We start from the raw sequence: 15,836 nt of genomic DNA, 5'->3' as shown, positions 1-15,836 counted from the left end.
AACTAGCTTTTTCAGCTGACAATCCAGGCATTTTTGAATATATTCGATGACGTCTTTTTTAATATTAGGCCAGAAAAAATTTTGCCTGATTCTTTTGTAGGTTTTGGTCATACCTTTATGACCACCTACAGCGGAACCATGGTATTCTTTTAAAATCTGAGGTCTTTCCTCGTCGTCTGGAATACGAACTAAATTAAGGCAAATAGTAATTTTTACTTCTGTGTCAGCAAAAAGTTCAATTAACCTGCGCTGGATTGTCAGCCAATTAATGTCGTCGATCTTGTCTGTTTTTGCAATACTAAATGATTCTAATCCTAATTGTATTATGTTTGCATAAACGTTTTCCAAAGTTTCACAGATGTCATCCACGGATACGAGATCCAACGCCCTGTACTTGGGCACAGCCAAGATACAGTGCCTTTTTTTCCTTTTATACGGAATTATAGTAGATCTCAGATAATTAAAGCGTAGGTCTTCTGGAATTTGCAACATCCCGGAAAGTTCGCGGCTACCTTCATCGTAGGGATCACCTTTAACATTGACGAAAATCAAGACATTATCCGCCTGCATCGATAGCCGGTCTCGGGTCTCACGGACATTAGGCGCGATTTCACGAACTTGCGGCGTAGTTGTCGCTCGATTGTTACGCGGAGGGCGTTCAGGATTTTCTTCATCCGCACCAGCCTCTCCCTCCTCAGACTGACGATCGTCCTCGGAGTCATCTGTGTCCGTTTGTAATTCGGATTCATTGACTATGTCTTCGTTGCCGCTACTTTCGTCGATGTCCATATCAATCTCGCGATTACTGTTTCTATTCTCGCGGTTATTCCGCTCGGTTTCCGTCAGAGGGTCGTCAGACGCTTCCCCGTAGGTAGAATCACCAGAGGATAACAAAGGCATGTTACGCGGACGCGCCCTGGAATTCGTACGTTCCCGAGGTTGATCCTCGATCGGGCGTATCGCCTGTTCGTCTTCGTCAGAGAGAATTCGCGGTTGAGGCGCTGTCGACGGCCCAGGTTGGCTCGGGTCCTGAATTGCTCGTGCAGCAGGACCTGGAGCTGGTATAGCCCACTGTCGAGGTTTGAATGTAAATCGGACTGGCGGAGTTATCTTTTCGCGATTTTCGGGTTCCGAATTACTGCTTTGCTCCGGCGTATCATTAAGCGCTCGAGCTTTCCTCCGAAGATTGTAGGGCCTCCGAACGCATTTTCTATTTTCCGTAGGGTCTTCTTCGCTCGTTTCTTCCGGCGTAGATATAGTTACGTCCGGATTTCCTTTGCGAATCGGTGCTACCTGCACGGGTTCTTCGGGTTCATCAACTGGATTACGCGATAATGAGTCAACGTTTGAGTTTATTCGGCCCGGTTTATATACGACCTTGTAACTATAGTCCTCCATGCTTAACCGCCACCTGACTATACGTGAATTCGGTGAATTTACAGAATTTACCCACGTCAACGGTCGATGATCGGTTACCAATGTGAATTTACTTCCGTAGATATACGAAGAAGAATATATGGTGAGGCTTTCGCCTACCTCCGAAGAGGCCGTTTCCTGGGCTCAAAAGAGCTATACACGCATCCGTAGATATACGGTCGAAATTTGTTCACGGCGTATACTATTGCGAGCATTTCTTTTTCAATTGTGGAGTAATTACGTTCGGCCGAATTTAACAACCGCGAGGCGTAACATACGGGTTTATCTTTATTAATTTCACCCTGACTCAGACAAGCCCCAATGCCATAATCGCAGGCGTCCGTGGTTATAATAAATTCGCGAGAAAAGTCTGGGAATTGCAAAATTGGAGAATTTGTTAATTTACCCTTAAGAGTTTCAAATGCCTCCTTCTGACTCTCACTCCATACGAACGTAGCGTCCTTTTGTAATAAGGAGGTTAACGGTTTACTAATTTTCGCGTAATTATCGATAAACCTCCTGTAATACCCCGTGAGACCCAGAAATTCCCGGACTTTCTTTACAGTGTTTGGTATCGGAAATTTTTCGGCGGCGTCCGTTTTCTTCGGGTCCGGTTGAACCCCGTTAGCAGATATAATATGCCCTAAATAATTAATTTCCTTACGGAATAAGTGACATTTATCTGGCTGTAGTTGCAAACCGGCCTTACGTAGACGCTCGAATAATTCCTTAATCTTCGCAATGTGTTCCGCGAAAGTTTTTGAGTAAGTTACGATATCGTCCATATAGACGAACACGCCCCTGCCTATCATACCAGCCAAGACCTTGTTCATTAATTTTTGAAATGTCGGAGGGGAATTTTTCAGCCCAAACGGCATTCTTACAAATTCATAATGCTGGTCTGGGGTCGAAAAGGCAGTTTTGTGTATATCATCAGGGTGGATTTCAATCTGGTGAAATCCACTAGCTAAATCAAAAGTGGAGAACCAAACGGCATCTCCAGTTTGATCAATAATTTCAATAATATTTGGTGTCGGATAGACAACAGTAAATGTTTTATTATTTAAATCTCTAAAGTCTATAACCATGCGCCACCTTTTATTGCCTAAAGAGTCTTCTTTCTTTTTGACTATCCAAATAGGTGAATAATAGCCGGATTCTGAAGGTCTAATAATACCCTTTTCCTCTAATTCTCTGACCTGCCGCGAGATTTCCTCCTTATGTATAGGAGGAAAGCGATATTGCTTTTTGAAAACCGGTTGGTCGTCAGTAGTGATGATTCTATGCAAAATCTCGCTCGTTGAACCGAGATGTTCTCCCGGAAGATAAAATAGATCTTGATTGTTAGTAATCAAGTTTTTAATTTCTACGCGTTGCAAATCCGATAACTCTTCTGTCAGGTGAACAGAGCTGAACACGCTCTGTGCCCGTTCCGGAGTTTTCATATTCTCGGATATTATAAACACGTTAGATTCTACTTTTTCTGGAAAATTCGGGGTTTTAGAACGATCGCGAGCATTATCATTAATAATTTCAATCGGCGATAATTTTTTCGAGCAATCGCTTTCGTCACACCAAAAGGGAGATCGCAAACTCACTACTGGTTTCGGAATTAGAACCTCATGGTCCAAACTATTGTAAGCCCTTAGGAAGGTACCGTCGTCGTTAGCTTCGAAAGTGCCGCCTCACTCCACTCCAGGAGTACAATAAATACGCGGTACGTAACCATGACTTTGAGAATCGGAAGAAGTTTGAATTTTAATTGCTGAAACTGAATCAGGGCTTAATTTGTCCATTTCGGTTTCAAAAAACGGTACTTCTATATCAAAAAACGTAAATATTTTGCGATCGAAGAAAAGCCTAGCGCCGTATTCGCTAAAGAATCTAGCACCCAATAAAACAGGGTGTAATGTAGGGAAATTATCCTCGACAACACTAAATTCAATATCGTAGCCGAATAGTTCCACGTAGGTTTTGCCTACGGTGAACACTGGATCTTTATTGATACCCAGCAGCGCTAATTTAAAATCTCGATCGATATATTGCGGTTTACAAAGAGCACCAATTTTAATTAAATTTACTTCTGATCCCGTGTCAAGCATAACGGTTACCGAATCTTTAACGTCGTTACCTTTAGCTAAAATCGCGGGCACGTTAGTTTGACGGAGATTTACCATTACTGTTGTGATGTTGACGGGGTCTCTGGATTTTTCGACGGGGATTTGGAATTGTCCGGACTCCCGAAGGTCCCGTCGTTGGTTTGCTCCAGGAGTATCGAGTTTCCCAACTCACCCATACGAGATTGAAGTAATGAAGAAAATTTAAAACATCTCGCGAGGGGATGATTAGTCTTGCCACAACAGGGGCAAGGATCATACGAGTTGGTCCTTTGATTACCCCCCGAAGATCCCCTTTTAGTTTTATTTTAGACCGCTACCGCGACTGGGGAGGTTAATGACTGGTTTTTGAAACGTTTCATATTCATTTCATATTCCTTAAATGCCTCGATCGCGGACGTATAAGTTTGTTCTAAATCGTCATGCGGTTTTAATCGGCATTGAACTTGCAAAAGCGGTGGAATATCTCGAAGAAAAGCTGCGATAGAATCTTTATCGATCTTAATTGTTTCTGAGTCGAAATTTCTGCGTGCAATATATCGCGATAAATTGCTCGGGCCCGGTTAACATAAGATACCATATCTTCGTTGGAATTCATGATTATGTGTTCCATATCGGCCTTGTACTGGTTTGCGGAGCGGCGACGATCAAAAACGGTCCTCAAAAGGTTTTCGAACTCACATGTTCTCTACCGTAGTGCGCGCTGGACTTTTAAATTTTTGACGCAACAAGGTCAAAAACATGAATTCGGAACTAGTAGGGAGCATGGAGCATGCTCTTTTACAGGATCTGATAAAGTCTGATACTGAAGAGCTAGACCCGTTAAAAGTAGGGACATAAGATAGCGCATCTCTTACTGTGATGTTACTGTTACCGGTTACCGAATCGACTACAACGGGTTTTGTTTCTTTGCCTTTTAATTGGGTAAATTCCTTTTTTAATAATAAAATTGCGGAGGGCTCCTCTGATTTTTTTGTTTCTAATTTTTTTCCTTCAGATTTTTTTGCTTCTTTAATTTCACGAATCATCCGTGTCAAGCCCGCGGCGGTTTCTTGAAGTTCTTTGCTTTGAGCTTCGATTTCGGTTTCCCGCTGATTCAGAGCATCCTCCCTAGCCTGTAAATCGTTACGAGCTTGATCCAACGAACTTTTAAGCTCCTTGAGGGAGTTTTCCCGTTCGTGATAGCGTTCGGCTTCCAAGGTTCTGGCCTGGCGGAAAACATCCGCTGATTCCCGCGCTTGATTTTCGATTTCTGTCTCTTTATTATCTAATTCGGCTCTTCGATCTTCGAGTTCTTTTGCGAAAGCATTTAATTCAGCCTCCCTTTCCGCGAGTTCCTTTTCGGTAACGTTAATTCCACGACCCGCGATTTCTAGCTGCTTCAAGGTAATTTCGCGTTCTTCTAATGAAATTTCTTTTTTACTAATAATTGATTCGCGGTCTTTCAAATCAGATTCCCAACTAAGAAGTCGCTGCTCGCGACCCGTCAAATCTGTTAATCGAGATTTAAGTAGACTCTCACGTGATAAAATATCGGCTTCGCGTTTGTCATGGTCACGACATTGAGCTTCTAAACGTTCACTTAATTCGTGAAGTTCTTCTTCGGTCATCGGATCTGGTGGCGCCATGGTTAATTAACGCGACACAATGATTAATAAGAAAAAATAAAATTTCTTAAAAGAAATTGAATAAAATAAAATAAAAAAAATATTTTAATTCAAAATCGTTTACCCATGCTTAATTATTAAGATTTAGATTTATTTATTAATAATTATTTAGATTTTATTTATTAATGCTTAATTAAGAAGACGATCTACCAATTTTCTTTTTAATAATCAGTCTCTAAATAATAATAGCTAAATTATAAAATTATAATTGTGATTAAATAATTAAAAGAAAAATCTTAATAACTGATTCATCAATTTAATTTAATTATTTTAATAAAATAAGCGTCAATTAATTACTGATAGGTCATTCAGATGACTGATGTTATACGACATTCATTTAAATTCAATAATAGTAAAAAAAAATGTTATCAGAGTTGGTAGAAGGCTTTTTTTGCGTCAAGCATTGGTAAAAATATTGCAAAATTAATAAATTTGTATCATTTTAAAATGTTGGTTGAGGTTTCCCTCACGCATCTGACATAAGATCGCGTATTGACGAGTGTTGTCCGACGGACGGTGCGACTTCCAGAGTCCGACGGATAAATTAATTTTCTGAGATTAAATTCCCCAAGGAGTCATAATTTTAATAAATTTTCGTAAATAATTATTTATTTTATAAACTAATGTATCATGAGGATTTGCCTCGACGAAATAAATAAAATAGAAAATTCCAAATACGCGAATATTAAATTCGCTATAAAATATATCGAGTTTTAAAATTTCAAAAGAAAGTGACAGTTATTGATTTAATTAAATTTTATTTAATTAAATTTAATTAATTTTTATAAAAATTTCTGTAGCAACTGTAAACGTTTAATACGTGTGAATTTAATTTTCTGTAAAGTTTTTCCGTAGCAAGCATTTTCGTATAGAGTATGTGATTTTAATTTTCACAACAAAAAATTTTCGTATTAAAATATATAAATTAGTTTTTCCAACGAAAAATTTCGTGTAAAATGCGTAAATTTAAATTTTACAGAAAGATTCCGTATAGAATATATAAATTTAATTTTATAGCAAAAATTATGTGCAAATTTAAATTTTTATAACAAAATTTTGGTATAAAATATAGTTTAATTTAAATTTTCATTGAAAAATTTCATTTAAAATATTTAAATTAAATTTTATAACGAAAAATTTCATGCATAATATGTAAATTTAAATTTCGTAGAAAGATTTGGTATAAAATATATTTTAATTTAAATTTTCTTTGAAAAATTTCATTTAAAATATATAAATTTAATTTTATAATGAAAAATTTCATGTACAATATGTAAATTTAAATTTCCATAGAAAGATTTGGTATAAAATATATAGATTTAAATTTTTATAACAAAATTTTGTGTAAGGATATGCAAATTTAAATTTTCACGGAAAAATTTCATTTAAAATATATAAATACAATTTTATAACGAAAAATTTCGTGCACAATATGTAAATTTAAATTTTCACATAAAGATTTAGTATATAGATTTAAATTTTCCGTAGCAACCATTTCGTTTTTTTTTTTTTTTTTAATATGTGAATTTTAATTTGTCATAAAAAATATTGGCGAATCGTCATAATAGATAATTTTTCAGAAATTATAAGCCATGCATACTGATCGTGGATAAAACAAAATTACTTTTCTTACCCCAGGAACACCTGTATAAAACTAAGAAAAAAACTCAATGATTCACGAATCACTTCACTAAAATTGTCCATAAATTTCATTTGAAATTTTCACTAATGCATCACTGCCAACACTTTTTAATCACTTTACAGTTTCTTAATAAAAGTAAGTAAGCTTATCTGTGATCCTGGTCACAGCACCACTGTTACGTTCTCAATTTTTGGGAATTATTTTGATTCGTTTCTAAATTTTTATTGGCGATTTTAAATTAAAATGTAAATTTAATAATTAAGAACTGATAGATAAAATTCAGGTTTGACATCGTTGGGTGATCTATTGACCCCCGGCGTGCCGTCACAGATGAGCTTACTTTTATCTTTCAATAATTCATAGACTTACCATTACGGACCCCATAGTTTTGCCCAAATAATACCCTTTTGAGCGAGCCCCCTGGCTTCAAACGGAGGGTAGCTGTCAAATCCGGTGCGGAGAAAGTACTCCTCAGAGTAGTAGCCGTACCGTGGATCTCGAAAAGGAATTGTTTCACCTGGTGGTTGGAAATATTCCGGAAGGTCGATGGCCTTCAGTACCCAAGGACGTGATACGTCCGTCCAAAAGGCTGGATGATTTTCCGGGATCAATGGTCCTGGGCTCGATGGTTCCTGAAGCGACGGAGACGGCGACCTGGGCGAATAATTCCCCCGAGGTACGTAGGCGGTGCACTTTACTGGCACTCGCGATACTTCTGGCTCCTCGTCGGAAATTATGGGCATAGACAAGTTAAGCGACTGTGATTGAAATGAGCGGCCCCTTTGTACGGCCCGACCCGAACGACGTGAACGCCTGCCTTTCCGCGGCATGGACCGAGGAGGAAATTCGGATAGAACGACTAATAAGCCCTTATCTCCGAAGTGGGTTTTTGGACTTGGAGAACAGCTGAAAGGCGCTCACACCATAGGAAATTTAATCGGTGAAATGGTTAATGAGCCTTTGCACCGGAAGGATTTGAATTGGTGGAACAGCTGAAAGGCGCTCACACCATGGGAAATTTAATTGGTGAAATGGCTAATGAGCCTTTGCACCGGGAGGATTTGAATTGGTGGAACAGCTGAAAGGCGCTCGCACCCAAAGGAATTATCAGCGTGTTTACTGTAATTAGCTTTTATTGGATAAAGGATCTGGAGAGGTTCAAGTCGGACAGAGCTCTGTGCTCAAGAAAGTCCGTGGATCTACTGACTTGAATTAGCTCCAGATTAGTTTTTATAAACAGTATTTCAGCCATGTTTGCAGCTCAGGTTACTCCCTGAGAGAGTCATCGAGGCCCGGGTCCCATGCTGACGCAAGATGTTTTGACTATCCGCGTCCGCGGTGACTCTCTGCCGATGCCTTATCGCGAGATTTCCGTTACTAAGCTGCTGATCAAGCCACCAGCGAAGCAACGGATATCTCTCAATGTGCATTCGGAGAATTGAACAAGATAAATTTATTTAAAATATAATATTTATAAAATAATAAAAAAAAAAAAATAATTTTGGGCGAAATTCTGAGAACGTAACAATAGTATCTTAATTAATCGATTCTAGACTATGAAAATAGTTGAATGGTTGTGATGTGATTTCTTGTTCTCCGAATTTCAGTTTTATGGTCTCTATCACTTTTCTGCTGGTAATAAGCACAGCCTCAGTCTTCTGTTTAGCCAGTTGTAGATTCATTGAGTCCATCCACCGGTTAACTTTCTCAAAGGTGATACCGAACATGTGGTTTATCTCATCTAGGTGTTTCGCAACGATTACGACAGCTACATCATCTGAATATGCAACAAGCTTGACACTTCTTGGAAGAGTCAGTCTCAGCAGGCCATCATACATGACATTCCACAGAAGTGGACCCAGAACAGAACCCTGGGGTACACCTCCGGTAATATCATACTCTTTTGGATCATTGTTCGTGTCGTATCTCAGGATTCTGTCTGTGAAGTAGCTAGCCACTATCCTACGTAGGTATCCTGGTACGTTTTTCTCTTCCAAGGCTTGCATAATGCAGTCCCAGTTGGCGGAGTTAAAGGCATTTTGGATGTCCAGAGTGGCCACCAGGCAGTACTTCTTCGCTCCACCCTTCCATCTGATCCCTTCGATTGCCTCCTTGGCCGTTGCAACAACCAAGTTGATTGCGTCCAGGGTTGATCGTCCTTTCCGAAAACCATACTGGTTGTCTGCCAGGAGTGGATCGACAACTGCTTCTATTCTTTGGTGGATTATACGCTCAAGTATCTTACCTGTCGTGTCTAACATACAAAGTGGTCGATAAGATGACGGTTCTTCTGGTGGCTTTTTCCCTTTTGGAAGTAGTCCTAGTCGCTGCTGCTTCCACTTCCAAGGAAAAATCCCTTTCTTGAGGCAAGTGTCGTAGACGTCCAGGAACAATGATGGCACTGCTTTTAAAGTAGTTGTTTTTAAAGCAATATTGGGGACCCCGTCCAATCCCGGCGCTTTATTGTTCCCTACACGATTACAAGCCTCTATCAGTTCTTCCTCGGTGACAGATGGAATGTCATCCATTTCATTCTGCGTTAGTAGGTAGTTAAACTCGCGTTGTTCGGGGAACAACGCGTTTACGATCTTCTGTAGGAGTTGAGGACACGTGGGTGATGGCATTAGCTGGTTTTTAAGATGGGTCATGACCACCTTATACGGCCTACCCCACAGATCTCTGTCCACCTCGTTGATGAGCTCCTTCCAGCATTTTATTTTTCTATCTTTGATGGCTTTGTTCAGGGATCGACGGGCTTTTTTGTACTCTGCGACCAGCTCCGCAGAGTAAGGTCATCGGTAGCCACGCTGAGATATTCTTCTCTTCTGATGACACTCTTTACGAAGGGCGCTGATGTGGTCGTTCCACCAGTGAACGGAAGGTCTTATGTTCATGCCACGTCTACGAGACATGCTGGCGTCACAAGCCTGGGTCACTCTTCTAGAAAAGGCTTCTAGTAGTTCCTTTCCTCCCGCGTTTGTATGCTTGCTGCCCCAGTCTACTGCCCAGGCGTTGAAGTCCCCGGCTATTGCCACTGGGTGGCAATGCTTCGCGTCCTCGGTAAGTCGATACAGAAATGCGCTGAATTCGACAGTAGAGAGGCTAGGTGGTGCGTAACAGCTATAGAAGTGCCTCCTGAAATAACGGGCACTTATAAGTACCGGCATGGTGGTCAACATTCTCTGCACTTTCAATCTCAGCACAAAATGCACATTTGGCTGGATTTTTACAATCAGCAATCTTGTGCCCTTCTTGTCCGCACCTGATGCAAAGCTTCGACCGGTCCACCTTGCTTCTGCACTGGGATCCATGATGTCCGAAATGCCAGCATTTAAAGCATTGAATAGGTCTCTTCGTTGCCCTTATTCGGCAATTAACCCAACCAATCCAGATTTTGCTACTTCCATCCAGTAGTTTCTGTGCTGTTGCTGCTGATAGAATCACTGTGGCAATTTGAGTACCTCTATAGGCCTTACGGATCTTGATTGCCTCTAGTGGTATCTCACAGCCATCTCCAGCTTCCTCTTGTAGGGCACCCTGGATGTGATCCTTAGTTGTTTCTTCATCGACGTCTCGGATCTCAATTACCTCCTGTGGTCCTTTGCAGATTGCTTTTGCGTCTTCTTTCAGAATGTCTGCAATGGTCTTTCTCAATGTTTGGCCTTTGTCGGTGCTCTTCCTCGAAAGAGTTATCAGCATATCTCCAGCATTGGTCTTATGGATCTTCTCTACCGTACTGCGGACCTGGTCGTCAGGGACGTCCTGTTTTATTCGACGCAGGATCTCGGCGTACTTTGCTTTCTCTGTCAGCCGAATGATGAGGGCATCCGGTCTGATCCATTTCCGCGGTTTCTTTCGCTTGGGTTCAGGTCGGGGCTCCTTTGACGTCTGTTTTGAGAGCATCTCTTTCTTCTGTTGCTTTAGCTCTTGCTTGGACTGAACTTTTTGCCAGACTGACGCTTTTTCCTGTTCGTCGCTTCGCCCTGCCGCTCCTTGTGGAGGGCTTTTCTTCAAATCCTTTTTCTTCATAGCTTGGCTGATTGTTGGGTCAGGAGAAGGTCGATTTTTTCTCTTACCTGACTTGTTGCTGGCTTCACTTTTGTCTTCCGCGACTGATTCACCGTCACCTTCAGCTCCGGTGTCCATTGCTTCGTCAGTCACGTCGATAGCCTGACAGTCTTTCTCCGGTGTAGCATGGGATATGCGCTGCAATGATGAGCGCCACTCCTCGTCCAGCTTCTCAAACCTTTGAAGGGCGTTAGTTACACCAGTCATCTTGGATTTAATCTCTTTGTGAATGTTGACCTTTGGTTGAACGAAATCATTCATCTCACTGATCAGCTTTTCAAGGCGTTTGAGCGCTTGCGAACGCTTCATTTCAGCGCTTGCGTCAATCGCTGCTTGTTGGGCATGTAGCCCGTTTCCACTTTTGTTTGTTTCCTTTGAATTACTCATACTTTTTAATTTACCAGCGCATCGTACGGAGTAGAGCGGGTTGCCATAAGTAAGAACGGGTGTACCCTCGGAGATAGTACTCCTACCCCAGTTCCCTGAGGCCTAGCCGACACTTAGCCAGTCCCGGGATACACGGACGGACTAGACTCGCTCGGAGCGGTGAAGATTCCGATCTCTAACACTCACTGCGTACTTCCTGATCAAGGCCCGAAGTGGCTGGCTCCTGATCCACTGCTGCAACTTACACCTCGGTAGAGCAAGCTCACATCAGCCGTGGCCTGCATCGTCGGAAACTACGATACAGGTTCGGATCACTCCCAGTGGGTCACAGCAGAGAACGATCGTCTTGTTAGGTCAGTTAGTGCGACCAACCCATTAAAGGGGAGTTTTGTCCACGGGAGCGTATTTTGTTTGGTTATTTTGCTTGGCTCCTACCCGCTGTACCTCATCAACTAAGAGATTAAGTGTCATCCAAGGACAGCGAGCGTTCTCCCATCCGCTCGGGGAGACGCGCCCGGTAGCAGTATCTCTTCTGCCCCGAGTGTGTGTGTGTGTGTGTGTGTGTGTGTGTGTGTGTGTGTGTGTGTGTGTGTGTGGATGTATGTAAACCTCTCGTAAGTTTTGAACGGCTGGACCAATTTGATCGCAGTTGGTGCCATTCGAAAGGGCTTGACTGAACTTAGATTTTGAATATACTTTGAAACGATTCAGATCGGTAAATTCTGAGAAATCGAAAAAAAACAACAAAAAAAAATTTTTTCAAAAGTGGTTTAATTGGAATAACTTTTAAATGGCTTTAGCGATTGATTCCAAAAACTTATCAGCTCTTGATATAAAAAAACCACGTCGATCGCCACCAGTCCGGTAAAAATCGGTTGAATCGTTCGTGAGTAATTGTTGACGAAAAAAAAAACTAAAAAAGTGTTATTTCGAAATCATTCCAGAATTTTTCGTTCTACCAATTTAAACATGAAGATTATTTATAGAGCTTAAAAAAAATGAATGATATATTTTTTTTTAATTTCTTTGATAAACCTGTAGATGCTCAGCAATGTACATGAAATTATAGAGAAAAAAATACCATACAAAAAAATACTGAGAAGTTTCGCACCCAATAATAACTAAAAAAAAGATAAACACGAATTTAGTTTAAAGATTAAATTTTATAAAAAATGAAAGATTTTTTTTTCAATTTCTTTGGTAAACCTGTAGAAGCTTAGCAATGTACCTAAAATTATAGAAAAAAAAAATACCCTACAAGAAAGTACTGAGAAGTTTTTCACCTAATTACAGGCAAAAAAAATTAGGAAAACGGTTGACCCTGAAGGCCATCCCTGCAACTTCCCGCTAATTCCATACTTTGGCGCTTAAAATTGCACCAATGACGTTTTTGAGCTCTTCGAGCTCAAAAATACAATTTATGGGTTATTTTGAGCTCTCCGAGCTCAAAGAGATTGCTTTTCTATGCTTTAAAGCACTTCGAGCTCAAAAGTCTGATAGAGATTTGATAAGACACTATTTCTTGAATTTTTAAACCGCAATAACTTTTGAATGAATAAACCGATTCTTACGCGGTTAGAAGCATTCGATGCAGTTTTTTAAGCCTCACAAAGAATCTTAAATTTTGAATTAATCGCGCTAGGAACTTTGGAGTTATTTCAAAAAAACACTTTTTTCGGTTTTCTTTCGTTCACGATATCTCTCGAACGAATCAACCGATTTTGACCGGACTGGTAGCGATCAACGTGGTTTTTTAAGGTTAAAAGCTGATTAGTTTTTGGAATTGAACCTTCAAGCCGTTTAAAAGTTATTCCAAAAAAACCACATTTGAAAAAAATTTTTTATTCAGTTTTTTTAAGATTTCTCAAAATCTATCGATTTGAATCGGTCCAAATAGCTTTTAAAATCTAAGTTTGGTCAAGCCCTTTTGAATGGCACCAACCGCAATAAAATCGGTCAAGCCGTTCAAAAGTTATAAGCGGTTCACATACTTTCACACACACACACACACACACACACACACACACACACACACACACACACACACACACACACACACACACACACACACACACACTCGCACACACACACACACACATACATACAGACACCGTGACAACCTCGCGGGGATAGTCAGGGAAGCTTCCTGTGACCTTCAAACGTCGAGATCTGATGAAAACTCGATTTTTGCAAAACGGGGTGAAAACAATAACTTCCCGATTTTTGAAAATCTTCGATTTTCTTAGCGGGAAGTTAAAAAATGGATAGAATTACTAGATTTGATAAACAAAATGATTAAGCCTGTATTAAAAAATTATGAACTTAATAAAAAGATACCTTAATGTAATGTGTAAGGTTAGAGCCCCAGTAGCCGCTCATGTACCAGTACATGCTCACTCCATGTATTTGTATAACTTTATTTGTGAATACATGGAGTAAGCATTTTCTGTACAAGAGCAGCTACTTAGGGCTTTTACCTTACTATAATATTTAAATTTTAGTTCACGTATTTTAAATCATGAAATTATTATTATTTTTAAAAAAATATTAATTAAAAAGAAATTATTACCAAGTTAAATAAAAAGTAAAATATTTAATTGACCATTTTTGGAATTGATTAATAATATGAATAATATATTTCATATTAAATAGTATTTCTATCGAATTCATTTTTTCCGAATTTTTTCGACAATGATAACTCCCAAACCAATCAACCAATTTTCACGTTTTTGGCAGTGATCAACGTAGTTTTTTAGGATCTAATATTTATTTTATTACATCAAAAACGATTCGAAAAGAAATGTCGAAGTTATGTGAAAGAAACACTTTTTTTTTGAAATTTTTCGTTTTCGATAACTCCCGAACGAATCAACTGATTTTGGATAGTCTGAAAGCAATCGACGTCGTTTTTTAAGGTTAATAGCTGATTAGTTTTTTGGATCAATCCATCAAACGATTCAGAAGTTATTCTATAAAAAACGAATTTTCGAAAAATTCGTTTTTTGAGATTTCTCAAAATGTAACGAACCGAATTGGTTTAAATTTTCTGAAAATTTTAATGGTAATGAAACTCTTTTGAACGCTGCTCATTTCGATCGAATCGGATGAGCCGTTCGAAAGTTTTAACAGGCTAACATACACACACGTACACACACACGCACACACACACACGCACACGCACACACATACACACATACATACACACTAGGGTGTTTCAAAAAAAGACGAATTTTTTTTTTTTCTTTTGGTGTCTAAAAATTGATAGTATACCTAAAAACAAAAATTTTGGCGCCCATGTGAGCTCTTAATATCAATAGTAAGATTTGCCTGTATCCATTTCTTTATTTTCCATTTAAATAACACGGGAAAAATTTTTTTTAACTTTTTAATTTTTATTACTTTGGAACGGTTCATCGTAACAACAATCTGAAAAATGATATTTGTAGGAAATTTTACGTTCTACAAAAAACGTTTGGAGACCAAAGTTCCTCAGATTAACGGCTTCAAAGATATCCGCGGTCAAAGATATCACTAATAAAAAATTTCAAATATTTTCCAATAAAATTACAAAAAAAATATCACATGCGATATTTTTATTATTTTTTATGTTAAATTACTTTAATTCCGTTAACCTGAGACTGTAAACTTTTTTTTTTTACTAATTAATTCAATACTTAACTCACGAAATGCACTAATATATAAATATAAACGTTAAAAATGTCACATAAATGATTTTTTGGTCTTTCTTATAACAAATTTATTTTATATTTTATAAAATTTATAAATTTTTGTAAGAGGAAAATGTAAAGTTCCTTATTACACAAACTCACCAAACACTCATCATTGCATATTATTCAAAATAATATGAAAATTCTGTAAATACGTTAAATCAATTAAATCTACTATAAAACTTGATCAAATGTTTTTATTTGAAAAATATCAACAGAGCTTTATTTAGCTCTGTCGGTACAGAAGTATTATACTCATTTAATTTGAGTGTTGTAGCTAATAAGCTCTGTGTTGGTAAGCCTGGTTGTTCGGTACTAACTTCATTTAGTTGCTTTGCTCTCAACGCTCTCAACAGAAATGGTGCGTGTGTATTAGTAGAAAAGGCTCTTAGTAGAAAACTGTTGTACTTGCCATGCCGACACCATATTTTTTGAAATTGTTCTTCGAAGTGCATTTGAAGTATACTGGCCTGCTTCGTCTGGCCCAAACGTTCCAATTTATCAGAGATTTAAAAAGAAGTGGGATGAAATTGACCAATCAAACTTTACGGCTGGTATTTGGGACAAAAAAGTTTTGGAAGTAATAACACCAATCAAAGATGAGATTTTGAAATTCGTTAATAATCAAATAGAAGTAAAATTTTTTAATCCAGCGCTGAAGAATTATTAACTGATGTTAAAGTGGAAAAGAAAAATGTATAAAGTTCAGTATAATTGAGGAGCTGATTTTCAAAAGGGTATCTTTTTCATATTTTAAAATACCAGTTTTCTGAACTTTTAAATACTAATTACTTTGAGAATTATGAACATT

At 38.7% G+C, this 15,836-nt stretch overlaps 1 protein-coding gene across 1 annotated transcript; it reads right to left on the bottom strand.

Moving 5' to 3' along the window:
* Positions 1 to 4,210: 4,210 nt before the first annotated feature.
* LOC123270131 (myosin heavy chain, clone 203-like) lies at positions 4,211 to 5,161 on the bottom strand. The gene has a single exon (XM_044736069.1). The coding sequence runs from the start codon at positions 5,159 to 5,161 to the stop codon at positions 4,211 to 4,213; it is 951 nt and encodes a 316-aa protein (XP_044592004.1).
* Positions 5,162 to 15,836: the final 10,675 nt, after the last annotated feature.

This window comes from Cotesia glomerata, linkage group LG8, assembly GCF_020080835.1.
Source record: "Cotesia glomerata isolate CgM1 linkage group LG8, MPM_Cglom_v2.3, whole genome shotgun sequence".
Taxonomy (NCBI): domain Eukaryota; kingdom Metazoa; phylum Arthropoda; class Insecta; order Hymenoptera; family Braconidae; genus Cotesia; species Cotesia glomerata.
Note: the sequence above shows the minus strand (reverse complement) of the source record. Positions and strands in the feature narration are given on the sequence as shown.